Here is a 26,665-nt window from a genome sequence, read left to right on the forward strand (position 1 = left end):
GGACCCAAAGATACGTACCTTCGAACGGGCGACTGGGTCTATTTTCAAAATTTCAGGGTGGGAGCCACATGGAACCCTGGCGTGATCGGCCGCGCAACAGGACCAGTTTCCTACATGGTCTGGACCCAGACAAATGAAGCATACCACTACCTGGACCATAGGCATCGACCGGATCAAGTGGCACCCTCGCGAAATCCGGAGACCTCACTCAGGATCTGGGCACCGTCCCCCGTGCAGCCAAGGGGGATCTCTGAGGCGCCACCGAGGTCAGACCCCCACTCGCTACACCCGCTGGCCGGCGGAGGTCTGGAAGCCGACGTAACCGCCACACTCACAGGTCCATTCAGCAACAACGCCGACGGTGATACTGGATCTGACATGGAGACCGGGCCAGTGCCAATAGCAACATCAACCGGCCGAACAATCCCGAATTCGTCGCTCTTGGCAGAAACGATGGTCGCCGGGTGCGCTATACGCCTCCCAGATCGGCTATGCCGCCTCTAGACCCCCACCCGCTACCCAAGCAATTGAGGGATCAACCACCCGAAGACATGGACAGTTCTCCAGACTTTGGGGGGGGGGGGTGGTTACGATCCTCTAAGGGGTCAGAACCTACATTGTATCAGATTCCCCCCCTATACCTTGGAATACCAATTCCCCAGGTGATTAGGAGGCAGAGCTTCCTCCCAATTGGAGGAGCCCCCACAGGATATAAACCGCCACCTGGGAGCAGGTTGGGGAAGAGGCCTCTGAGGGGAGTGGAGATGAGAGTTATTGTATTATGGAGCAGCAGAATAAATCTTGTTGTATCTTGTCCATCTGACTGCGTGTGGAGTCCTTGCCTCCGGTTACAACACCAGACAAGGTACTTCTGAAAAACATGCAGGTGCTAATTGTCATCTCCATTGGAGACAAAGGGACATAATGGCCATCTTATTGAGAGGTTTCCTGTGTAATGCCCAGATGGTTTTTATGGATTTGCCTTCCATTTGCAATAGGTTAAAAAACAGCTGAAAGCTACCCTCGGTTGTCTATCAGTTTGTGTTCTGTGAGTAATGCTGGCAGTTTGACACAGAAATAAAAGCCAGCAACCACACTAAAAGTACCCTGAAAATAGTCATTTTCGCAGGTATATTCTCGATCTCTGTCTGACTGTAGAAGTCAGCAAAAGACTGCAGCTGAAAGGAGAACCAGGAAACTTTTCTGCCAAACTACAGAACACTGGGATCGCAAAACCGACTATTCACCTGTTGGAGTCAATTGGACTGGATATCCAATCACAACAATCACAACACTCAATCATCGAATTCTCACGAGTCAAGTCCCATATACCTTTTCTAATATTTACTTACTTAGCACTCAATTCTCCCATCTTATATGGATGAATGTATATGTATATGTTTTATCTTTTTCTTGTCTTTAGTCATTCATAAACTTGCTCTATCTTTAACTCAAGAAAGCATGGTTCAACTGGCTCCTTTCTAAACATAACTGTTTGTGTCTGGGGAAAGGGTATCCATGAACATGGATCATTTCTAGATTACATTTTGTTGCGGCCAGCGGAGGGGGCTGAATAAAGGCAGGGAGACAGTTTATTCCCTCCTCAACTGGGAATTGTAACAATTTGGGGGTATCCCAGCAAGATGGTGACAAATTGAGGGGTCTTGCCCAGATCAACAACTTTGGAGAATCTCACGTGGGCCGGATCATTACAGATTGGGGGCTCGTCATCCAGGATTGTTCCCACAGAACAAATTAGAATGGGGAAAGTACATTGTTCCTTGGAACTGATTCTAAGAAATTGTAAAAAGACCTTCTCAAGTCTATACTGTTGAACTGTGATAAAACAATGTCCGCTTTGGCAGAACCAGAAAATTTTACTTTTGAGGATTTAAAAGTACTGTACCTCGAACAATTGAAAGAGACAGTGAGGCATTTAGGATTAAAACAGGCTTGAGTCCAGGCTCAATCCAGTCCCAGAGCTGGATGTTTAACAAGGCTCGGGGAGTCCAGAGTAAGCAAATGTAAACAAGTTATTTTACAACAATTATATACATGTGTACAAGTAGAACCTCACCAGGTACTCTCTCCTGACGGTCGGTTCCGGACACGGCCGATATTTTATACAAGGGCTGTACACCTCAAGGAGCACGGAGAAAATAATCATCCCCACACCATATGTCCCATGCAGTTATTACAGGATGTACCCCTCAAAGCCCCTCTATGCGGCCTCCAGGACCAGTTTTCAAAATGCTGGTCAAACAAGTAAGTTTGAATGGAAGCTCCTCTATGGAGCTGCTCCTTCATTCACAGGCCATTTCTTTCCCACGTTTGTGAAGGGAAACAATCTGTGATTGGAGGAGCATGTGGATTGAACACCAGCATGTGGTAGTCACCACTGTTTGTATATAGTACACTTTCGGCAGCAGCTATAGGAGGCAATACATCTCTGAGTAATAAAGCCTCGATTACTCTCTACTCTCGTCTCGTCATAATTGATAGTGCATCACAGCAGCAGTGAGTTTGGTGCCTCAGGGGGCCGAGGGTCAGGGGTCAGGGGTTTTGGAGCTGGCCAACGGGGCCTGGGATGCCAAGGCCAGTGAGCAAGGCCCAGGGAGCAACGATGTTGGGGTAAAGAGCACAGGGAGCAGAGGTGCCAGGGTACAGGGGCCGGTGTGCAAGGCCCAGGCATCCGGAAGTCCAGTGCTGAACCTAGGCATCCAGAGCAAAGCTCAGGCATGCTGGAGAGGAGCACGAGGCAGCAGGAGCAGGGCTCAGTGACCGAGTGACTGGAGATTATGGGAGAAAGAGATTGTGAAGGTGGGGGGAGAAAGAGAGAGAGTGTGTGAAGGAGGATAGAGACTGTGAGCAGGGAGTAGAGAGTGTGAGAATGAGTTAGAGAGTGTGAGGCAATTAAAACAGAAGTCGCTTACGAAAACCTCAATGAAATAATTCTCCTTGAGCAAATACAAAATCTATACCCTTTCCAATAAGAACACACCTAGAGGAGCAGAGGGTCACAGGGGTCAGACAGCCATCCAGCCACACTGGCTGACAATTATGAGCTTATACACAGACCCTTGTTCCAGAATAGACCCACCCAGAGGAAACCCCAACAAACTGGGAATGATACAGGCAGGGAGAGTGATAGGAAATTGAGCAGCCACGGGAGAAAGGAAAATTACTCAGGACAAGTGTGTACCTGACACGGTGGGTCAAAGAGGTAAGTCTTTAAGGAAGTTGCCCCCAAAGTCCATCGTAGGGCCACCCTCCCCCCAATGCAAGACCTGCCACCCCACCCCCACCAGACCGCTCCCCTCAACAGAGACCCTTAATTAAAGAGACCCCCCAATTAAAGAGACCTCCCCAAAGACCTCCTAATTACAGAGACCCCCTTCCGAGATCCCCCCAAAGAGAGACGCCTGTATGGAACACCCCCAGAGAGAACAGAAGCAGTGAAGAAAAATCATCTCCCTTCAAGCTTGAGTGACTTTGAAGTATTCAGCTATAAAGCTAATAGAAAACACTAAGAACGCTGGTTACAACAGGTCGCACATGGTGGTGGCTGGAACAAAGAAACCAACGGTGGCCATTTGGGTGACCCGCAAACAAAGGGAAACCCCGGGGTGAGTATGATTGACACCGCAGAGCGATGCTCCATCCTGCCAACCAGCCAATGGGGTTTCCCATTGCGGGCACCCCCACGCTGTTGAGAAATCCGCAGGCGTGAGTGCACTGCCAGCAAAACGGAGGATCCCGCCGACGGAGAATCCAGCCCCCATCGTCGTGGCCCATCTGAAAGCCTGAGGGCCGACATAATCTTCCCCCAAGAGACACACCTGAGGGAGAAGGACCAACTGAGGGTAAGAAAGAGCTGGATAGAACAAACATACCAAGCGTGCTACGGGGAGAGGACTAGGAAGATAGCAATACCATCCAGTAAGAGGACGCCATTCACAGCAACAAAGACGGTGACGGACTCGGGGGGGGGGGGGGGGGGGGGGGGGCAGTATGTCATGGTTAGCGGTGTCCTGGAACAGGCACCAGTGATACTTGCAAATGTGTACGCTCCCAACTGGGACAACGCTGACTTTATTAAAAAGAGCATGGCAAAGATGGGGGCGGAGAGGGGGGTAGAGAGTCATTGGTGGGCTATCTTAACTATAGTGTCGGCATGGGGGGATCCAGCCCCAAATCAGGCAAACAATCGGCCATGGCGAGAAAACTGAGCGCTTTATGGAGCAGATGTGGGCAGGGGATCCATGGACGTTTACACGCCCAAAGGAGAGGGAGTTCTCCTTCTTCTCCCAGGTCCACAAGGTCTACACCAGAATCGACTTCTTTGCAGTTGGTAAATCAGTGCTTACTGTGGTGGTAGGGGCAGAATTCTCCATAATAGTAATCTTGGATCATGCACCACACTAGGTGGACATGTGGTTGGCGATGGGCTGGGATATGACGTTGGAAACAGTTCTCTCATTAGATTGCCAACTAATCCTTTCTCATTGCACAACACCCAGTCCAAGATGGCCTGTTCCATTGGTGGTTCTGATGTGTTTGGTGTTCTGGATCACAAACAGGTCACCGTAACAGCCTCCCCGAACAGGCGCCGGAATGTGGCGACTAGGGGCTTTTCACAGTAACTTCATTTCAAGCCTACTTGTGACAATAAGCGATTTTCATTTCATTTCAACACTGGAAGTGGTGCAACTCTATTTTATTATAAGGTTAACTATATTAACATACTTGAACTGTGGGTAAATGCAATACCAGCTTTAACTGTTGACCCTTGCCTAGTCCTAACCAGGTGATGCACTCAGCACATGGTGAATGTCTGTGTTGCAGGCTGTGAGCTCTGTGCTCCAAGCTGGCTGCTACTAGAACGAGCAGGAACTCTCCTGTCCCCTGTCTTTATAGTGCGTGTGCTCTCACTGGTGATTGGCTGCGGTGTTGTGTATGCTGATTGGTCCCACTGCATGTCCATCAGTGTGTGTGTGTGTGTCTGCACCATAATATACTGGTGTATATTATGACAGGTTCCTCTATGTATTGATCCGGAAAATCATCCCGTATACACTCCAGAAATTCCTCCTCTATTGTATTGTGACTAATTTGACTCACCCAATCTATGTGCAGATTAAAGTCACCCATAATCACAGATGTTCCTTTATCAAATGCATCTCCAATTTCCTGTCTAATGCTATTCCCAACATTACTACTGCCGTTTGTAGTCTGTACACCACCCCTACGAATATTTTTTTCCCGTGGTGTTTCTTAACTCGGCCCATACAGATTCCACATTGTCCGTGCTAATATGTTTCCTCAATATTGTATCAATATTTTCTTTAATCAAGTCTACCACCTTTTCCTTTCTGTTTGTCCTTCCTAAAAACTGAATCGTCCTCAATGTTCAGTCTCCATCATCCCTGGTCACCTTGGGCGGGATTCTCCGATAATCGGCGAGATGGCCGGAACCCGGCGCCAAAAACGGCGCGGATCACTCCGGCGTCGGGCCCCCCGAAACAGCGCAAATTCTCCAGCCCGGAATGGGCTAGCAGCGGCATCACAGCACAAAAGTCGCCCCCCCCCCCCCACCGGAGATGGCCGCCCGCCACGCAGCGCCGAGGTTCCAGGAGCGGGACATTGAGGCGCTACTGGACACTGGACGCAGTGGAGCAGAGGAGGGAGGCCCTGTACCCCGGACACGGCCACAGGGCAGCTCCACGCCTCAGCTGGCGCCTGTGGAGGGGGGTGGCAGAGGCCGTCAGCGCTGTGGCTGTAACACCAAGGACAGGCGCCCAGTGCCACAAGAAGGCCAATGACCTTGTCAAGGCAGCCAGGGTGAGTACCCCCCCCCCCCCCCCACCTCCGATGTGCAGCACAGCCCTAGGTGCAACTGACATGGCTGCACTCACCCATGCAGCCTGCAGTGGCAGAATGCGTTGCACACCTCTGCCAATATACACACAACCGCTGGCCTGCATGTATATCTCTGCCTAACATTGTTGCCCTTTATCCCTGCCACCCACCCGCCCCCCCCACAGGAGAAGCGCGCACACAACAACCGAGAGCGAGAGAGGACTGGAGGGGGTCCAGCTGATGAGAGACCACTAACTGTTCATGAGGAGAGGGCCCTGGAACTCGCAGGCGGACCCGCGAGGACCGGGAGGTTGCGGATGCAGAGGTCGGGGGCGCACCACCAAGTGAGACCCCCCACGGCCTGCCCCCCTTCTCCACTTCCCCCATATCCCGTATCCCCAAATCCCCCTTTCCCCAAATCCCCCTTTCCCCCTTCCCCCATATCCCCCTTCCCTCATATCCCCCTTCCCCCATAGATCACCGCCTGCATGTCTAACCATGCATGCTGTATTGTGTATTGCAGGACCAAACGTCGAGGCACCCGTCCCCACGGATGCTGACTGCCCCCAGGACGATCCAGGGCGGCCACGGGACATGGAGAGACCCGGCCCATCAGGCATACCACGCCCCCAGGACGTTCCAGGGCGGCGCCTAGACAGCGAGAGAGCCGGAGCATCAGGGAGACGACGCCCCCGTCTCGTGCGAGTGTGTCGACGCAGGCGGGAAACACCCAGCGACGAGGGGGGGGCAGCCACAGGCCCCCGTCGCAGCTGAGCCAGGACACCCAACCCAGGACACACCTACCCAGGACACCGCTACCCAGGACACCGACACACACAACACTGACACACTGGGACGGGTGGACAGGAACCACCACCCCAGGGGACAATGGACTTTGGGTCGGACGAGGAGCACGACACAACGCCACTGCTATCTCCTACACCCTTCACCATCGCAGAGACGCTCACCTCGGTTGAGACAGGTCCCAGGTGGAGGAGTCCACCCGCGTCCAAGAGCTGGGAGTGGTTCCGGTCATGCGTGCCACCCCGGCCGAAACCGCAAGGGTGGCATCCGCGGTGGAGGCAATGGGTGCGACGGTGTCAGACATGGGGATCAGTATGCAAGGCCTGGGGCTTTCCGTGCAGGCGGAGTCTGTGGCCCAGGACATGGCTGCCCTCTCACAGGCAGCCATGAGCCAGAGCCAGCAGCAGATCGCAGAGGCGCTCAACGCCATGGCCCAGTCTCAGCAGGCCATGGCCCAGTCTCTGCAGGCAGTGGCCCAGTTCCAGCAGGTCTTCGCTGAGGGCATCGGCGCCATTGCCCAGGTGCTGGCCAGCGTCGCCCAGACACAGACAGAGATGGCAAATTCCCTGAGCTCCATGGCTGCAAACTTGCAGACCGTTGTTGATACCAGGGCGGGCCTCCAGGACTGGCAGTGCCAGGTGTCGGGGGGGCGTCGGATGGTCAGTCCGTTCACATTCCCGACCCATGTAGAGGCCCGGGGGCCATCGGGCACCCCGAGGGATAGGAGGTGCTGAGGCCCGTTCCGGGTCCCCCTGTAGGGGAGGTCCTGGAACACGGCGACACCTCGGACTCCCCCCCCCCCCCCTTCCATCCCAGGTGCGTCTGGTGTGCAATGGGCAGGACATGCTGGCAGCTCGCCATCCCAGTTGCCCGAGCGCAGCCTGGCCCATCTAGGCCGAGCCTGGCGTGCACCTCGTTGATAGGCTTGACGAGCCGCTTGGCGGAGATTCTGTGACTCACTTGGGCGTGGAGTAGACGCAGCTTGTGCGGCCCCAGGATGGGAGTCTCTGAGGAGTCCAGGTAAGTGTCGAAGCATCGGAGCCAGTATTTAAAAATTTATTTTGCCTCCGGTGTCCGTGCTTCCAGGTTGAGCTTCTCTGGTTTTAGGCCTGCGTCCATCCTGATGTAGTTTAGTTTATTAAATTGTGGTACCCTCAATAACGACTCTTAGAGTGTAAACGGTAAAGAAGGCTTTAATAAACTAAGAACTAGACTGGTGCCGAGACGTGTGCCAAGAGCTACGCCGCCCACAAGACGGCCCCTTATATACGATTCCCAGATGGGCGGAGGCGGAGTTCCCCAGGCTTCCAAGCCCGGTCACATTCACCCCCTGTTTAAAAAAAGAGTCCGGCGGGAGCGAAGTGCCATCATAAGTCCATCCGTCTCAGTGGCTGGATCGTCCTCATTGACCTCCTCAGTTCGGGCGGTGGTGCGGCAGACACTGACATCTTGGTTGAGGGTACGTCCGGGAGCACAGCGGTCAGAGCTTCGGGCCTGGTCGGGGCAGGGGACCGATGTGGGGTGGGGCGCAGGGTGAATAGGCGGGGCCGGGGGTAGTGGTGCCACCGCTGGCGGGGTGTGTAAAGGGAGGGCGCGCGCGCGGTAGGTGCTCACCAACGGGGGGTGGGGCCGGGAGGTGGTGTGTTGTAGAGGGTCCCGGGTCCTGCAGGGGAGCGGCGCGGGAAGGGGCTTCTGTAGTGGGGAATCCAGACGGTGCCAGATCCCGGAGGGAAACCGTATCTTGCCTGCCGTCGGGGTACTCGACGTAGGCGTAACTGGGGTTGGATTGGCGTGGAGTAATCGGACCTTTTCGACCAGGGGGTCCATTTTATGGCTCCTCGTGTGCCTCCGGAGAAGAACAGGTCCCGGAGCCATCAGCCAAGGTGGAAGCAAGACCCCGGAGTTAGAGTTCCTGGGGGAAGACAAACAATCGGTTGTGAGGGGTCTCATTCGTGGCCGTGCAGAGGAGCAACCGAATGGAGTGTAGGGCTTCGGGCAGGACCTTCTGCCAGCGGGTAGTTGACATAAGAACATAAGAACTAGGAACAGGAGTAGGCCATCTGATCCCTCGAGCCTGCTCCGCCATTCAATGAGATCATGGCTGATCTTTGTGGACTCAGCTCCACTCTCCGGCCCGTACACCATATCCCCGAATCCCTTTCTTCTTTAGAAAGGTATCTATCTTTTTCTTAAAAACGTTTAAAGAAGGAGCCTCAACTGCTTCACTGGGCAAGGAATTCCAGAGATTCACAACCCTTTGGGTGAAGAGGTTCCTCCTAAACTCGGTCCTAAATCTACTTCCCCTTATTTTGAGGCTATGCCCCCTAGTTCTGCTTTCCCCAACCAGAGGAAACAACCTGCCCGCATCTAGCCTATCCATTCCCTTCATAATTTTATATGTTTCAATAAGATCCCCCCGCATCCTTCTAAACTCCAATGAGTACAGTCCCAGTCTACTCAACCTCTCGTCATAATCTAATCCTCTCAACTCTGGGATCAACCTAGTGAATCTCCTCTGCACTCCCTCCAGTGCCAATATGTCCTTTCTCAGGTAAGGAGACCAAAACTGAACACAATACTCCAGATGTGGCCTCACCAACACCTTATACAATTGCAGCATAACCTCCCTAGTCTTGAACTCCTTCCCTCTAGCAATGAAAGACAAAACTCGATTAGCCTTCTTAATCACCTGTTGCACCTGCACACCAACTTTTTGCGACTCGTGCACCAGCACGCCCAGGTCCCTCTGCACAGCAGCATGTTTTAACATCTTACCGTTTAAATAATAATCCATTCTGCTGTTATTCCTCCCAAAATGGATAGCCTCACAGTTAGCAACATTGAATTCCATCTGCCAGACCCTAGCCCATTCGCCTAACCTATCCAAATCCTTCTGCAGACTTCCGGTATCCTCTGCACCTTTTGCTTTACCACTCATCTTCGTGTCGTCTGCAAACTTTGCCACATTGCACTTGGTCCCCAACTCCAAATCATCTATGTAAATTGTGAACAACTGCGGGCCCAACACGGATCCTTGAGGGACCCCACTAGTTACAGGTTGCCAACCAGAGAAACACCCATTTATCCCCACTCTCTGCTTTCTGTTAGTTAACCAATCCTCTACCCATCCTACCACTTTACCCTCAATGCCATGCATCTTTAGTTTATGCAGCAACCTTTTGTGTGGCACCTTGTCAAAAGCTTTCTGGAAATCCAGATATACCACATCCATTGACTCCCCGTTATCTACTGCACTGGTAACGTCCTCAAAAAATTCAACCAAATTAGTCAGACACGACCTACCCTTTGTGAACCCATGCTGCGTCTGCCCAATGGGACAATTTCCCTCCAGGTGCCCCGCTATTTCCTCCTTAATGATAGATTCCAGCATTTTCCCTACAACCGAAGTTAAGCTTACCGGCCTATAATTACCCGCTTTCTGCCAACCTCCTTTTTTAAACAGTGATGTCATGTTTGCTACTTTCCAATCCTCTGGGACCACCCCAGAGTCTAGTGAATTTTGATAAATTATCACTAGTGCGTTTACAATTTCCCTAGCCATCACTTTTAACACTCTGGGATGCATCCCATCAGGGCCAGGAGACTGGTCTACCTTTAGCCCCATTAGCTTGCCCAATACTGCCTCCTTAGTGATTACAATAATCTCAAGGTCCTCACCTATCATATCTTTATTTCCATCAGTCACTGGCATGTTATTTGTGTCTTCCACTGTGAAGACTGACCCAAAAAATCTGTTCAGCTCCTCAGTCATTTCCCCGTCTCCTATTATTAAATCTCCCTTCTCATCTTCCAAAGGACCAATATTTACCTTAGCCACTCTTTTTTGTCTTATATATTTGTAGAAGCTTTTACTATCTGCTTTTATGTTCTGAGCAAGTTTACTTTCATAGTCTACCTTACTCTTCTTTATAGCTTTTTTAGTAGCTTTCTGTTGTCCCCTAAAGACTTCCCAGTCCTCTAGTCTCCCACTAATTTTTGGCACTTTGTATGTTTTTTCCTTCAATTTGATACTCTCCCTCACCTCCTTAGATATCCACGGTCGATTTTTCGCCTTTCTACCGTCTTTCTTTTTTGTCGGTATGAACCTTTCCTGAACACTGTGAAAGATCGCTCGGAAGGTTCTCCACTGTTCCTCAACTCTTCACCATGAAGTCTTTGCTCCCGTCTACCTTAGCTAGTTCTTCTCTCATCCCATTGTAATCGCCTTTGTTTAAGCACAAAACACTAGTGTTTGATTTTACCTTGTCATCCTCCAACTGTATTTTAAATTCCACCATATTGTGGTCGCTCCTTCCAAGAGGATCCCGAACTAAGAGATCATTAATCAATCCTGCCTCATTACACAGGACCAGATCTAGGACCGCTTGTTCCCTTGAAGTTTCCATTACATACTGTTCCAGGAAATTATCCCGGACACATTCTATAAACTCCTCCTCAAGGCTGCCTTTACCAACCTGGTTAAACCAATCGACATGCAGATTAAAATCTCCCATGATAACCGCTGTACCATTTCTACATGCATCCGTTATTTCTTTGCTTATTGCCTGCCCTACCATCCTGTTACTATTTGGTGGCCTATCGACTACTCCTATCAGTGACCCTTTTGCCTTACTATTCCTGATTTCCACCCAAATTGATTCAACCTTGTCCTCCATAGCACCAATATCATCCCTTACTATTGCCCGGATGCCATCCTTAAACAACAAAGTTACACCACCGCCCTTACCGTCCATTCTATCCTTTCGTATAGTCTGATACCCTTGGATATTTAACTCCCAGTCGTGACCATCTTTTAACCATGTTTCAGTAATGGCCACTAAATCATAGTCATTCACGATGATTTGCGCCATCAACTCATTCACCTTATTCCGTATACTACGAGCATTCAGGTAAAGTACACTTATGCTGTTTTTTATGACTTTGTTATGTATCCTAACACCTTGATCAGTAACTTTTCGCAAATTATTTTTCCTCTTACCCTTTCTCCTAATTTTCCTTGTCTTTGAACCCATATCTCTACATAATAACCTGTCACGTAACCTGCTGCCTTGCTCTCCATTAACCATTATACTGTCCATAGCTTTACCCTTCCCTTCCCCCCAACTTGCTAGTTTAAAGTCCTTGTGACCAACCTATTTATCCTATTCGCTAGAACACTGGTCCCAGAATGGTTCAGGTGAAGACCGTCCCAACGGTACAGGTCCCTCCTGCCCCAGTACTGATGCCAATGCCCCATGAAATGGAATCCCTCTTTCCCGCACCACTCCTTTAGCCACGTGTTAACTTCCCTAATTTTCTCAACCCCATGCCCATTGGCACGTGGCTCGGGTAGTAATCCAGAGATTATAACCCTGGAGGACCTGTTCTTTAATTTAGTCCCTAGTGTTTGATAATCCACAAACAGGTCCTCTTTCCTAGTCTTACCTATGTTGTTAGTCCCAACGTGGACCACAACAACTGGATCCTCCCCCTCCCTCTCCAAAATCCTTTCAAGCCGATCAGAGATGTCCCTCACCCTGGCACCGGGCAGGCAACATACTATGCGGGACTCACGATCTGGCTTACAAAGGATGCCATCAATCCCCCTAATTATAGAATCCCCTACAACTACCACTTGTCTTTTTGCTCCCCCCTCTTGAATGGCTTCCTGTACCACGGTGCAGTGGTCAGTCAACGCATCCTCCCTACAGCCCTCTTCCTCATCCACACAGGGAGCAAGTACCTCATACCTGTTGGACAAGGTCAAGGGCTGAGGCTGCTCAACGCCTAAACTCAGGATCCCCCTACCTGCCTCCCTTGCAGTCACACCACTCTGTCGCTGACCAAATTAACAGTACTTATTCTACTGGGTGTGACTGCCTCCTGAAACAAAGCGTCCAGGTAATTGGTCACTGACGGTCTCAATGGGATCCACCAGTTCCATCATCATACAGCAACAGCACATCACCTGTCCAGCCATATTCAACTAGTTAATTAATTTAAATAATTTTTTTTAAAAAATGTTTTATAGAACCTCAAGGATAAACCCAAACACCAACAAAAACACAGCCCTCTCTCGCCACTCACCCGAACTCAGTCACTCACCTAAACTCAGATGCACGCTGTTCCAATCAGCACTCCCGTGACTAAAGACACTCCTGCCACGCCTTTTGTACCCTGCCTGATTTCCAATGAGCCAATAGGCCCGCTCCAGGAAGTGAAGTCTCCAACTGCCACTCGACCTGTGAACTGAAGTCTCTTTTACATATGCACTTACCTCTCCCAGCAACCCTGCAGCCTGCTCCAGGAACTGAAGTCTCTTTTAAATATGCACTCACCTCTCCCAGCAACCCTGCAGCCTGTGGCCTGCTCTAGGAACTGAAGTCTCTTTTAAATATGCACTCACCTCTCCCAGCAACCCTGCAGCCTGTGGCCTGCTCCAGGAACTGAAGTCTCTTTTAAATATGCACTCACCTCTCCCAGCAACCCTGCAGCCTGTGGCCTGCTCCAGGAACGGAAGTCTCTTTTAAATATGCACTCACCTCTCCCAGCAACCCTGCAGCCTGTGGCCTGCTCCAGGAACTGAAGTCTCTTTTAAATATTTTAAGTTGGGAGACTTCTTGACCGTAGGGCCAGAAGGACAGCCTTCAACACTGTCACGTTCTCCCTCTCCACTTGCCCGTTTCCCCGCGGGTTATAACTGGTCGTTCTGCTCGAGGCGATGCCTTTGCTGAGCATATACTGACGCAGTTCATCGCTCATGAACAATGTACCCCGATCACTGTGGATATAAGCGGGGAAACCGAAGAGTGAAGATGCTGTGCAGTGCCGTAATCACGGTGCCTGAGGTCATGTCGGGGCAGGGAATGGCGAATAGGAAGTGGGAGAACTCATCGGTAATGGTGAGGAAATAGGCATAACGATTGGTGGACGGGAGGGGCCCCTTGAAGTCCACGCTCAGTCGCTCAAAGGGCCCCAAGGCCTTCACGAGCCGAACCTTGTCTGGCGGTAGAAGTGTGGTTTGCACTCCGCACAGATCTGGCAGGCCCTGATCATGGCCTTGACCTCCTTGGTTGAGTAAGGTAGGTTGCGGGACTTGATAAAAATGGACGAGCCGGGTAACCCCCGGGTGGCAGAGGTCATTGTGGATGGCTTGCAGGCAGTCGTCCTGCACGTTGGCGCATGTGCCACGGGACAGGGCATCTGGGGGCTCGTTGAGCTCCCCTGGACGATACTTGATATCGTACGTGTAGGTGGAGAGTTCGATCCTTCACCTTAAAATTTTATCGTTTTTTATTTTGCCCCATTGCGTGTTATCGAACATATAGGCGACCGACAGTTGGTCGGTGACGAGGGTGAACCTCCTACCGGATAGGTAGTGCCTCTTGCCCCGCACAGCCTCCACAATGGCTTGTGCCTCCTTCTCGACTGCAGTGTCGAACCTTGGAGGCGGTGAGGGTCCAGGAGAAGAATGCTACTGGTCTGCCTGCTTGATTGAGGGTAGCAGCCAGGGCGATGTCTGATTCATCGCTCTCTATCTGGAAGAGGATAGTTTTGTCTACCACGCGCATAGCGGCCTTGACGATATCGGCCTTGATGCGGTTGAAGGCCAATCGAGCCTCCGCAGAGAGGGGAAAAGTGGTGGTCTTTATGAGTGGGCGGGCTTTGTCCGCATACTTGGGGACCCACTGGGCGTAGTAGGAGAAGAGCCCCAAGCACCGTTTGAGGACCTTGAGGCTGCCGGGGAGGGGGAGTTCCATAAGGGGGCGCATGCGGTCGGGGTCGGGACCGAGGACCCCGTTTCCCACGGCATAGCCAAGGATGGCTAGCCGAGTTGTGTGGAAAATGCATTTTTCCTCATTATAGGTCAGGTTAAGGGCTCAGGCAGTCTGGAGGAACTTTGAGGTTTGCGTCATGGTCCTGCTGGTCATGGCCGCAGATGGTGACATTGTTCAAGTACGGGTATGTAGCCCGCAAAACGTACTGGTCCACCATTTGATCCATCGCCCTTTCAAAGACGGAGACCCCATTTGTGACGCCGAAGGGGACCCTGAGGAAGTGGAAGAGCCGGCCGGCTGCTTCGAAGGCAGTATAGGGGCGGTCTTTTTGTCGGATGGGGAGCTAGTGGTAGGCGGATTAGAGGTCGACCGTGAAAAATATTCGGTATTGGGCGATCCGATTTACCATTTCCGCGATGCGAGGAAGGGGGTACGCATCAAGCTGCGTGAATCGGTTTATGGTCTGGCTATAATCCACGACCATCCGTTTCTTATCCCCGGACCGGACTACCACCGCTTGTGCTCTCCAAGGGCTGTTGCTAGCCTCGATGACCCCTATCCCAGTAGACGCTGGACCTCTGACTTGATAAAAGTCATGTCTTGGGCACTGTACCGCCGGCTCCTGGTGGCGACGGGCTTACAGTCGGGAGTGAGGTTCGCGAATAGCGAGGGGGGTGCGACTTTCAGTGTGGCAAGGCAGCATACCGTGAGGGGGGGGCATGGGTCCGCCGAATTTCAGTGTCAGGCTTCGATGGCTGCACTGGAAATCCAGTCCGAGAAGCAGGGGGGCACAGAGGTGGGGAAGGATATAGAATTTGAAACGGGTGTACTTGGCACCCTGGATCAAGAGATCCGCAATACAGTACCCCTTGATTTGTACAGCGTGGGTCCCGGATGCGAGGGCTATGGTTTGGGACGCGGGATGGGCGCGCAGGGAGCAGCGCCTTACTGTTTCAGGATGGATAAAGCTCTCCGTGCTCCCGGAGTCGAAGAGGCATGCAGTGTCGCGCCTGTTGACCTGGACCTGCATCATAGAGTTCTGCAGGTGTTTTGGCCGAGTGTGATCACTCCCACTCTAGGGTAGTCGGAGTCCTCAGCCGAGTCGGACTCGTAAAATGGCCGCGTGTCGGGTCGAGAAGATGCCGGCGACAAGATGACCGCTCCCATGATTCGCACGAGGCTGATGACGCGTCAGAAGGGGGCATGTCGGGTCAGTGCGCAGCCGCATTGCGAGGCCTGCGGGCCCGAGAGCCTGATTTTCTGGCCGGCTGTTCTTTGTTCTTCTGGCCCCTGGGTCTGGCCAGGCAGACCCTCGCAAAATGCCCCTTCTTCCCGCAGTTGCTGCAGATCGCTGCAGAAGTAGCACGGTGTGCCCCCATGATCAGCAGGTCGCCGCATGGCGCAGGCCTGTAATATGGCTGAGTGTGAGGAAGTCCGGTGGGGGGCCGCAGAGTCCGCGGGGTACGTACCCAAGTTATGTTGGGCCACCTCCAGCGAGGAGGCGAGCGTTAGCGTGTCCTGGAGGTCTTTTGCCCCGTTTTCGAGCAGCCCCTTCCGGATGTAGGTCGAGCGGATGCCGGACACAAAAGCATCTCTGATGTGCATGTTCATATGGACTTCCCCTGTCACATCCTGGAGGTCACAGTCCCTGGCAAGCATGCGGTGAGTTTTTCGACAAATTCGTCTAGCGATTCCCCCGAGCGCTGCCGGCAGGTAGAGAGCAGATGCCTGGCATGCACCTCGTTGATAGGCTTGACGAACCGCTTGCGGAGTAGCTCGACCGCCTCTTCATAAGTCGTCACCTTTTCGAGCATGCCGGAGATTCTGTGACTCACTTGGACATGGAGTAGACGCAGCTTGCGCGACCCCAGGATGGGAGTCTCTGAGGAGTCCAGGTAAGTGTCGAAGCACCGGAGCCAGTATTTAAAATTTTCTTTTGCCTCCGGTGTCCGTGCTTCCAGGTTGAGCTTCTCTGGTTTTAGGCCTGCGTCCATCCTGATGTAGTTTAGTAAATTGTGGTACCCTCAATAACGACGCTCAGAGTGTAAACAGTAAAGAAGGCTTTAATAAACTAAGAACTAGACTGGTGCCAAGACATATGCTAACAGCTACACCGCCCACAAGGCGGTCCCTTATATACGGCTCCCAGATGGGTGGAGCTGGAGGTGGAGTTCCCCAGGGTTCCAAGCCCGGTCTTAAAGGGGACATCACCTTACATGATGACAAGGGTACAATGTTACAGTAACTGTTCATCACATGCATAAAATTGTAAAAGTGCATTTCAAACATAATTTATTCAACTGCAGGCTTTTTAAAATGTTAACATTCACCTTGACTTCAGCAACTCCACAAATACAGAATGATGCCAAGGTCTCCTCTCAGGGCGGGGGGGGGGGGGGGGGGGGGCGTCAGTATATGCGAGAAAGAGCCAGGAGCTCTTAAAGGGACCGCACCGGCTTCAGACACACCTCCCGGGATCAGAAGTGTACCTTCTGCAAAACTGCCGAGCATTGCACCCGCCCCTTTAAATATGCCTTTAAGAGGTTCCCATTAAAATGGGCGGGTTTAATAACGGCACTCTCACGCATGCTCTGTCTTTTGGGCTCGCCGCGCGCTGTTTTGAAAGTCTGTTCAGTTTGGCTGCCTTCCGCTGCCGACTGGTCTGTGCGAGTTTAACTCGGTCAGTGCGAAGAATGGCGCAACAGTTCGGGAGACTGAAAGTGGGGCTTATTGTTAAAATTCAACGCAGCAATGGTAAGGAATCAGCTTATTTTCAACCGAAGGAATATGATCATTGCAAAGCTAAACGGACTGTTCGTTTTTAAGCGGAGTTGACCGTGCTTCCTTACTACATCAGAATGGTGCTTTGCTTGGGGGGGGGGGGGGGGGGGGGGGGGGCTTTCTCATTTTTGGCGGGGCGCGGAAAAAGTAATCGATTTATTTATTTCTAAGAAGCGATGTGGAGGATGTTACAGCGCACATGCGCGCTGATGTGGGTTTTTTTTTGAATCGCCCGCGCGTTGCGGACGTCACTGAACTCAGTCACGCCCGAACCTGAAAGCCCGGCGTTGATTGGATACCTGGTGCACTGTGACGTCGATGCTGGCAGGCGATTGGGCAGCGGGTGCCCATTGATTGACTCACGGCCGGTTTGAATCTGCGTGTCCCGAATAACTTATGGATGATGATAGCTGGAAAACGTGTCTTCCCCCCCCCCCCCCCCCCCCCCGTGATACTTGACCATTGAATTCATTAAAATCGGATAAAGTAAATTAGATTAGTGTTAACTAGAAGATGCTCCCGAAAATACTGGCGATGAAAGCAAAATGCCTAGCATTGGCAAATTCCTACATTGCAACACGGACCACGCTCTCCATGCTTCCATCGGTTGTGAAGCGCTTTTGAGACGTGTGATGAAAACCGTGTTGTAGATGCAATTATTTATTTTGGTCTGTGAATGGGCTACTTTTTTCAGATGTTCTTGGTATCATTTTACGTTTTATTTTTATGATGTGACCATTAGCAGGCAAGCCCCTTGAGCCAGCACTGCCATTCAATAATATGGTGGTTGGTCTTTTTAAAAAAATATTTTATTAAGGCATTTATAAATAAATATCAAACACAATCAAAACTATAATCAAGCGATAACAAACAGGAGATCAATTGTGACTTAATAAGTAAGAAGTTTTACAACACCAGGTTAAAGTCCAACAGGTTTGTTTTGATGTCACTAGCTTTCGGAGCACTGTTCCTTCCTCCGGTCCTGAGGAAGGAGCAGCGCTCCAAAAGCTAGTGACATCGAAACAAACCTGTTGGACTTTAACCTGGTGTTGTAAAACTTCTTACTGTGCTCACCCCAGTCCAACGCCGGCATCTCCACATCATGACTTAATAAGTAACCAACATGCCCCCCCCCCCCCATCCTCTCTGCCTCTTCTACTTAACTGCCCTGGAAGAAGTCCTACAATTTACAGTGCAGAAGGAGGCCATTCGGCCCATCGAGTCTGCACTGGCTCTTGGAAAGAGCACCCTACCGAGGCTCACACCACCCTATCCCCATAACCCAGTAACCACACTCAACCAGCCCTAAGGGCAATTTTGGACACTAAGGGCAATTTAGCATGGCCAATCCACCTAACCTGCACGTCTTTGGACTGTGGGAGGAAACCGGAGCACCCGGAGGAAACCCACGCACACACTGGGGAGAATGTGCAGAATCCGCACAGACAGTGACCCAAGCCGGGTATCGAACCTGGGACCCTGGAGCTGTGAAGCAACTGTGCTAACCACTGTGCTACCGTGCTGCCCTCGAATGGACTCCATGCTATTCTTAAAATTCTTCCCTCATCAAATATTGAAGTAATTTGATATTTTTTAAAGACTGACGTGTTAAGTGCAATATTTTTATCGCAGAGAAAATGGCCTCCTCAGGATTGCAGCAAGATTATAAGAATAGTTTGTGTGTGTTGGATTAAGTTAAACATTGCAAAATAATACATTTGGTCCTAAATCGATGGGGATGGATTTCAAGTATGGTCTCTCCAGCTGGTTGGAATCTTCTGGAATGCCTGAAGATACTGGGGCCATTATAAACTTTCACAATGAAACCTAACTGCCTGGGTGAACCAGAGAGCTTCAGATCATATCCAGGTGTCTAGTTACAAGAATGGCCAAGACTGAGCAATTAACGTCAAGGGGATTCTAGCTGGAGCTAGCCAGAAGGTTCATTCCATTTTTATGCAATACTATGATCTTGGCCATTTTCATGAGTTTAGAGACTCCGCACAGACAGTGACCCAAGCTGGGAATCAAACCTGGGACCCTGAAGCTGTGAAGCAATTATGCTAACCACTATGCTACCGTGCTGCCCTTGAACAGTTTCCATCTACCGGCGAACCCTTCCATCGACCCTCTTAAGGCAAACTTAATTTGCTCCAACCTGAGGAAATTTGTGAGGTTGTTTACTCTCTTCCTCCTCCCCCCGATCCCACCTGGTTTTAGTGGCTCCGAGTCCCTCCACCCCAACAGGATCCGTCTGCAGGCTACCAGAGAGGCAAAGGCCAGGACATCGTCCTCTCTTGCCCCCCTGGACTCCTGGGTTTTACGACACTCCAAACACTGCCAATTCTGGACTCAGAGCCACCCTCAGTACCTCTGTCATCATGTCAGCGAACCCCTGCCAAAATCCCTCCCTTTGGGCAAGCACAAATTTGTGGCCCCTCCTGCACACTGCCCACACCTATCCTCCACCCCCTCAAAGAACCTATTCATTCTAGCCACTGTCATGTGCCCTATGGGGCACCCTCCCAATCCTTCAATTCCTTTATATATCTGACACCCTGCCCTCTCCAACCTCTGTTTTCGACAGCACCTTGTCCTGAACCCCAGGGGCGGCAGTTCAGGAAAGGACGGCACCTGTTTTCTCACATAATTCTGCACGTGTAAGTATCGGAACCCGTTTTCGCTGGGCAACTTGTACTCTACCAGTCCTTCCAAGCTTACGAAGCTGCCCCCCCACAAATAAATCCCTGAACCGCTTATTTCCTGCCCACTGCCAATCATGAAACCCCAGTCTAGTGCCCCTGGAGCAAACCTGTATATCATGGTGTTGTTAACTTTTGGTTGGTTCAATTGTCTCTGTTTTATAACCTTTGCTGCCAGGTATCTTTATGATACCGCCACGAGGTTCAAGTTCAAGTAATTATCAATAACTCAATACACCAATTAGTAAGATTCAAATCGAAGCACATTTATTATACACAGTAATCGCTACTCATGCACAAATTCTACTTCTAAGCTACTTCTACAACTAACAGGCCTATACTTAGCTTCGGACTGGCCCACCAAGTCAGGGAAAAAAATGGCCTTTCGTTCGGGTTCTGAGTCTGCGGGATTCGAAGTTGGTACGGATTGGCAGCTAGGAGCATCTATCTCGTAGCGAGCGTTGACTTAAGACTTACTGGATATCGGTGGCGGCTGCACCGGTCACGGTCAAGGTTGGTTCGTGTTGCTGAGTGATCCGGTCAAGAAGAACAATTTGAAATTGGGGGCTTAACTTTATAGTTCCCAGGGGCTTCCCGCCTTTCAGGGCGGACCCTGCACCTGGTTCCAGGTGATTGGACTTTGTTCCAATCGCTTGGTTTGATTTCTCCAATACTGGAGCGGTTCCTTGATCGATGGTCGGTCTTTAGGTGCCCGTTAACCTCTTTTGTGTTGGCTCCTGCTGGCGCTGGGGAGTCTGGCTTAGCTTTGTTTGTCCCAAATGTTGCGATTGTTCCCGGGGATCGCTCATCCGTATGTAGATGGCTGCTACATTATTATGCAGATGGCTGCTTGTATCGATACTGTCTGGGCTTTTGCAGAGTTTAATACACAGTAACTTTTACCTGCAGGTTTCTGCCTGTGTTGGCTGAATTTCCCTGCAGCCTTTGCTGTTCTCCATTTTACATCGGGAGTTGGCCAACCCAGGTGGCTACAATGGCTGATCTGATTGTAACCTCAATCCCATATTCCTGCCTATCCCCGATAACCTTCCACCCCTTGTTAATCAAGAATCTACCTAGTTCTGTCTTGAAAATATTCAAAGACTCTGCTTCCACTGCCTTTTGAGGAAGAGTTCCAGAGAATCACGGCCCTCAGAAAAGAAATTCTCTTAAACTTGACGACCACTTATTCTTAAATGGTGACCCCTATTTCTAGATTCTCCCAAAAGAGGCAACATCCTGTCCACATCCACCCTCCAGGACCTTAAAAGTTTCAATCAAGACGCCCCTTACTATTCTAAACACTGGGTACAAACCTAACCTCTCCAACCTTTTCTTGCAAGACACTCCACCTGCTCCTGGTATTAGTATGGTAAACCTTCTCTGAACTGCTTCTAACGCATTTATGTTGTTCCTTAAATAAGGCGACCAATACTGCACACAATACTCCAGATGTGGTCTCACCAATGCTCTTTACAACAGAAGCATAAGTTTGCTTTTGTAATCCATTTTCTCGCAATAAATTATATTTCTATTAGCTTTTCTAATTATTTGCCACTAGGCTTTTCTACTTCATACATTAGGACACCCAAATCCCTCTGCATCTCAGAGCTTTGCGATCTCGCCGCATTTGGATTGTATGCGTTTTTTATTCTTCCTGCCAAAATGGACAATTACACATTTGCCAGATTATTGCCCAGTCACTTAACCTCTTGTCCCTTTGTAGCCTCCTAAAAAAACTTTCTTTAATTTAGCCATTGTCTGGGAGAGGAATAAGCTTTCATAGGATCTTGGTTATTGCATAGAAAGAGACTATAAGACATAGGAGCGGACGTAAGGCCAATCGGCCCATCGAGCCCATTCCACCATTCAATCATGGCTGATTTCAACTCCATTTACCCGCTCTCTCTCCATAGCCCTTAATTCCTCGAGAAATCAAGAATTTATCAACTTCTGTCTTAAAGACACTCAACGTCCTGGCCTCCACCGCCCTCTGTGGCAATGAATTCCACACACCCACCACTCTCTGGCTGAAGAAATTTCTCCTCATCTCTGTTCTAAAGTGACTCCCTATTATTCTAAGGCTGTGCCCCTGGGTCCTAGTCTCCCCTGCTAATGGAAACAACTTCCCTACGTTCACCCTATCTAAGTCATTCATTATCTTGTAAGTTTCTATTAGATCTCCCCTCAACCTCCTAAACTCTAATGAATATAATCCCAGGATCCTCAGATGTTCATTGTATGTTAGGCCTACCATTCCTGGGATCATCCGTGTGAATCTCCGCTGGACCTGCTCCAGTGCCAGTATGTCCTTCCTGAGGTGTGGGGCCCAAAATTGCTCACAGTATTCTAAATGGGGCGTAACTAATGCTTTATAAAGCTTCAGAAGTACATCCCTGCTTTTATATTCCAAGCCTCTTAAGATAAATGACAACATTCCTGCAAGTTTACCTTTAGAGAATCCTGGACTAGGACTCCCAAGTCCCTTTGCACTTCAGCATTATGAATTTTCTCACCGTTTAGAAAATAGTCCATGCTTCTATTCTTTTTTCCAAAGTGCACTTGCCCACGTTGAGTTTCATCAGCCATTTCTTGGACCACTCTCCTAAACTGTCTAAATCTTTCTGCAGCCGCCCCACTCGGCCCATTGTATTTGCACTGGCTAAAAAGGAGCACCACCACCCCCCACCCCTGCCGAATCCCACTTTCAACATTTAATCCGTGGCCTTTCAGGTTACAGCATTTGAAGTGCATATTCAGATACCTTTCTAAATGAGTTGAGGGATTCTTTCTCTACTGACCTGTCAGGCAGTGAATTAAAGACCGTTACCACCCTCCGGGTGAAAAAAAAAATATTTCCTTCATCTCCCTTCTAATCTTTCTGCCAATCATTTTAAATCCCCCTCCCCCTCCCCAGCGTCACTCACCTCTTTGGTACCCATCCACTCTCTCCTGGCCCCCACAATTTTTGCATCTCCACTACATCTCTTCAGCTTCTGTTTCAAGGCAAACACCCCCAGCCTATTCAGTCTTTCATCATAGCTGCATTTTTCCAGTCCAGGCAAAATCCTCTTAAATCTTTGAACCTCCTCCAATGCAATTCCATCCTTATTATTGGAAACAGCATGTGGAATGTTGAAATTAATCACATGGGGTAATGTCTCTCTCAGTTGAAGATAATAACATCTGAGTTGCCTTCAACTTGAAAGGGTTGGGTCTTGATTTGGGCTAGTAATTTTGGTGATTGAAAGTTGACACAGCAGTGTGGATAAGAGATGGCCAGGTAAATAGAAGTGATGGTTGAGTTATTTTTTTTTTAAGCTTTGTTATGGGCCAGGGTTTAGAGAACCCCAAAATGTATCATGGAATTCACCTGACCCACAACTTTTAATAGATTGTGGTATGGGGAGCACATGGCCCACTCTACAGGTGTGGTACAGCAGAAATGGAGAAGTATTTTTTTAAAGCAAAACAATGTTTATTCTATGAACTCAAGTTAACCTTTTAAAACATACAGTGACCATCTTAACCATTAATTCAAATACAATCCCCAAAGAATACAACACTAGGTAATCCTTAATAACTTCCCAAACAACATCCAGAAGACAAAAGAAACACCTTTTAACAGAAGCACATTCGGTTTACATTCACTACTGAGAACATTTACAATTCTGAATTCATCAAATGATCAAGAGATAGTCTTTTCATGCCAGAGAGATCAACAGTGCACCTGCTCTGCCTGGCTTCAGCTCCAACGCTGAAAACTAAACTAAAACACCCTGCAGCAAACAGCCTAAAACGAAAGTAAAAAGCTGACTGACAGCCCAGCTCCACCCACACTCTGACATCACTGATAAACATCCATTTCTTAAAGGTACTCTCGCATGACTGCTTAATAACAATAATAGTTGGTTATTGTCACAAGTAGGCTTCAATGAAGTTACTGTGAGAAGTCCCTAGTCGCCACATTCTGACGCCTGTTTGGATGGCTGGTACGGGAAATGTATAGATTAGGTGTGGGAGAAAGAGCTTATTAATTTGTTTCAAGAACAGAGGACGCTGGAAAAGCTCAGCTGGTCAGGCAGCATCCATACTGAGAAAAAGCGGGGTTAATGTTTCGAGTCCTTGGAGGCAAAGTGGTCACTGAGCCGGGGGAAATGAATAAGGTATTTGAGGCTTTTTACTAGAAATTGTACAGGTCGGAGCCCCCAGCGAGGTATGAGGCAGTTTCTGGATGGATTGGAATTCCAACGGGTGAGGAGGGAAAGTTACAGGGCTTGGTACTCCGATTGGGCTGAGGGAGGTAATGGGGTGTGTGGGGTCAATGCAGCCAGGGAAGGCCCCGGGCCCAGACAGGTTCCCGGCAGAGTTTTATCAGCAGTTTGGTTTGGAATTGGGCCCCCTATTATTTGAGATGTGTAATGAATCAGTGCAGAAGGGAGAGCTACCATCCATTTTGCCTCCGGCTTCCATTTTGTTGTTTTTATTTTTTTTAAAGGGGCCAGATCCCAGAGCAATGTGGATTGTAACTGCCTGATATCACTGTTGAATGTGGATGCAAAAGTATTGACTAAGCTACTGGCAATGCATCTCGAGGACTGTGTGCCCAGGGTGATGGGGGAGGGCCAGACTGAGTTTGTGAATTGTTGGCTAATGTCTGGAGGTTATTAAATGTGATAATGATGCCCCCTGGAGGCTAGGAAACAGAGGTAACAGTGTCAGTGGATGGGGAAAAGGTGTTTGACTGGGTCAAGTGGGCGTATCTATTCGATGTGCTGGGATGGTTTGGGTTTGGACAGGGATTTGTAGATTGGGTTAGGTTGCTGTACAAGGCTCATAAGGCAAGTGGCCGGACTAATAACGTTAGTTTCGGGTATTTTAGGTTACACTGGGGGATGAGACCGGGGAGTTCTGCTCTTCGCTTTAGTGATTGAGCCTTTGGCTATGGCACTTAGGACTTTGGGGGAGTGGGGGATGTTGTGTTTGGTCTTCTATACCTTGCAAAAGGACTCCACCAAACACCTTGATTCAAACCAGGATCTTTATTGAATCACATGTGGTACGGTAGTGATCTGTTACGGAGCAAATTATCATGGAGTTTCTTTGTGCTCTTCTGGAACTACACCAAGCACGACTGTTCACTTACTACCATTTCCTACAACCATCTGGGGATGGCAGGATGTGTCGCTACTTATATGGGAGTCCCTGGTCACATGACTACGGTCTTGAAACCACATGGTGTCTCTGCACCACCACCTGCTGGTTGGAGTTCTCACACCATCCGTCTGGTATTGCCTGCAGGCCTATCACCACTGAGGGTTATTATTGGGGGGGGGGCATGGAGATGGAGCATCGAGCCTCCCTGCATGCAGACAATTGTCCTGCTGTATATTTCTAACCCAGTGGAGAGGTTTGATTTGATATTGGGGGTGTTTAGTTTGTTTTCGGGGTATGAAGTCAACATGGCGATGGGCGAGGTACCAATGTGTGGGGAGTAGGGAGAGCTTGGAGAGGTTGCCCTTTCAAATGGGGGTGTGCTTTTGACAGCTGGGAATACAGATGGCAGAGAGCTGGACCCAGCTGCATCGGTTACATTTGACAAAGGTGGTGGAGGGAATGAAGGACGATTGTTGGGATGTGTTGTCGTTAGTTGGGAGGGTCCAAAAGTAAAGATGACAGGTGTTGTCGAAATTTTTGTTCATCTTCCAGAACCTCCCACCCAGTCTTTGCCCAAATCCTGGTCAGAAAGGTTAATAAAATGATCTGAGTGTAGGTGGGTTAGGTACCTTGGACTAGAAGGATGTACTTGGGATAGAGAGAGATAGATGGAGGGGGGGATTAGCGTCATTGAACTTGCCGAACTATTGCAGGTCAACAAATGTTGCAACTTTTAGGAAGTGGGCGGTGGAGGAGAGGATGGTGTGGGGACGATCCATTCATGGAGGAGGCCACATGTAGAGGGTCATGCTTGAGGGTGTTATTGCTGCCTTGGCCAGGTGCTCCACGAGCCCTGTAGTGGTATCAGTGTTGAGGGTGTGGAACCACTGGAAGGCATGTCAATGTGGGCACTGATTTGTGGCAAGCGTAGGTTTATTCAGGATGGACTGGACTCTAAATTCAGGGTGTGGGAGCAGGTGAGAATAGAATATCTCCAGGGATCTGTTTATAAGGGGGAGGTTTGGGAGTTAGAGGTGAAGCACCAGTTGCCAAAGGGCAATTGGTTTCACTAGCTGCAATTTTGAGAGAAAGGAACTGGCCTCATTCCCGGAGTTGCCACCCCTGACACTACAAGAGTTCTGTTGGAGGACGAGATGGGGAGGGTAATGTTTCGAACATATGTTGGGGAGCTAATTGGGGGTGGAGGGGGGGAGCAATCTTCAGTGGAGGAGGTAAGACAAGTCTGAGGAGGAGCTACGAGGGTTGTTGAAGCTGGGCTATGGAGCTCTGCGATGGGTAACTCATCCTAGTCATGTGTGAGGCTGAGTATCATCTAGTTTAAAGTGGTGCATAGGGTGCACGTGATGGTGTCTAGGATGACTTGGCTCTTTCCCAGAGTAAAGGATAGATGTGAGAGGTGTGCAGGGCGACCGGCGAGCCATGTCGACATGTTCTGGGCATGTCCGAAGCTGGAGGGTTTTTGAAAACGAAAAATGTCTTCAGATTCCAGGGGTAAAGCTGTCTCCGAGCCCGTGGGTGGCAATATTTGGAGTTTCAGAGGATCTGGGAGTGCGGGGGGGGGGG

The 26,665-nt window shown here is 49.9% G+C and overlaps 1 protein-coding gene and 1 long non-coding RNA gene across 3 annotated transcripts in view; one reads left to right on the plus strand and one right to left on the minus strand.

Moving 5' to 3' along the window:
* Positions 1-26,665, minus strand: part of LOC140426218 (uncharacterized) — a 209,642-nt gene that overhangs the window by 44,636 nt on the left and 138,341 nt on the right. The gene's annotated exons all lie outside the window — the stretch shown is intronic.
* Positions 17,020-26,665, plus strand: part of kif2c (kinesin family member 2C) — a 138,727-nt gene continuing 129,081 nt past the window's right edge. For both annotated transcript variants that reach the window (XM_072510715.1, XM_072510716.1), the window contains exon 1: positions 17,020-17,195. In XM_072510715.1, the coding sequence (XP_072366816.1) occupies positions 17,135-17,195 (61 nt within the window). In that variant the 5' untranslated portion in view covers positions 17,020-17,134. The remainder of the gene's footprint in view (positions 17,196-26,665) is intronic.

The sequence above is a fragment of the Scyliorhinus torazame genome, chromosome 7, assembly GCF_047496885.1.
Source record: "Scyliorhinus torazame isolate Kashiwa2021f chromosome 7, sScyTor2.1, whole genome shotgun sequence".
Lineage (NCBI taxonomy): Eukaryota > Metazoa > Chordata > Chondrichthyes > Carcharhiniformes > Scyliorhinidae > Scyliorhinus > Scyliorhinus torazame.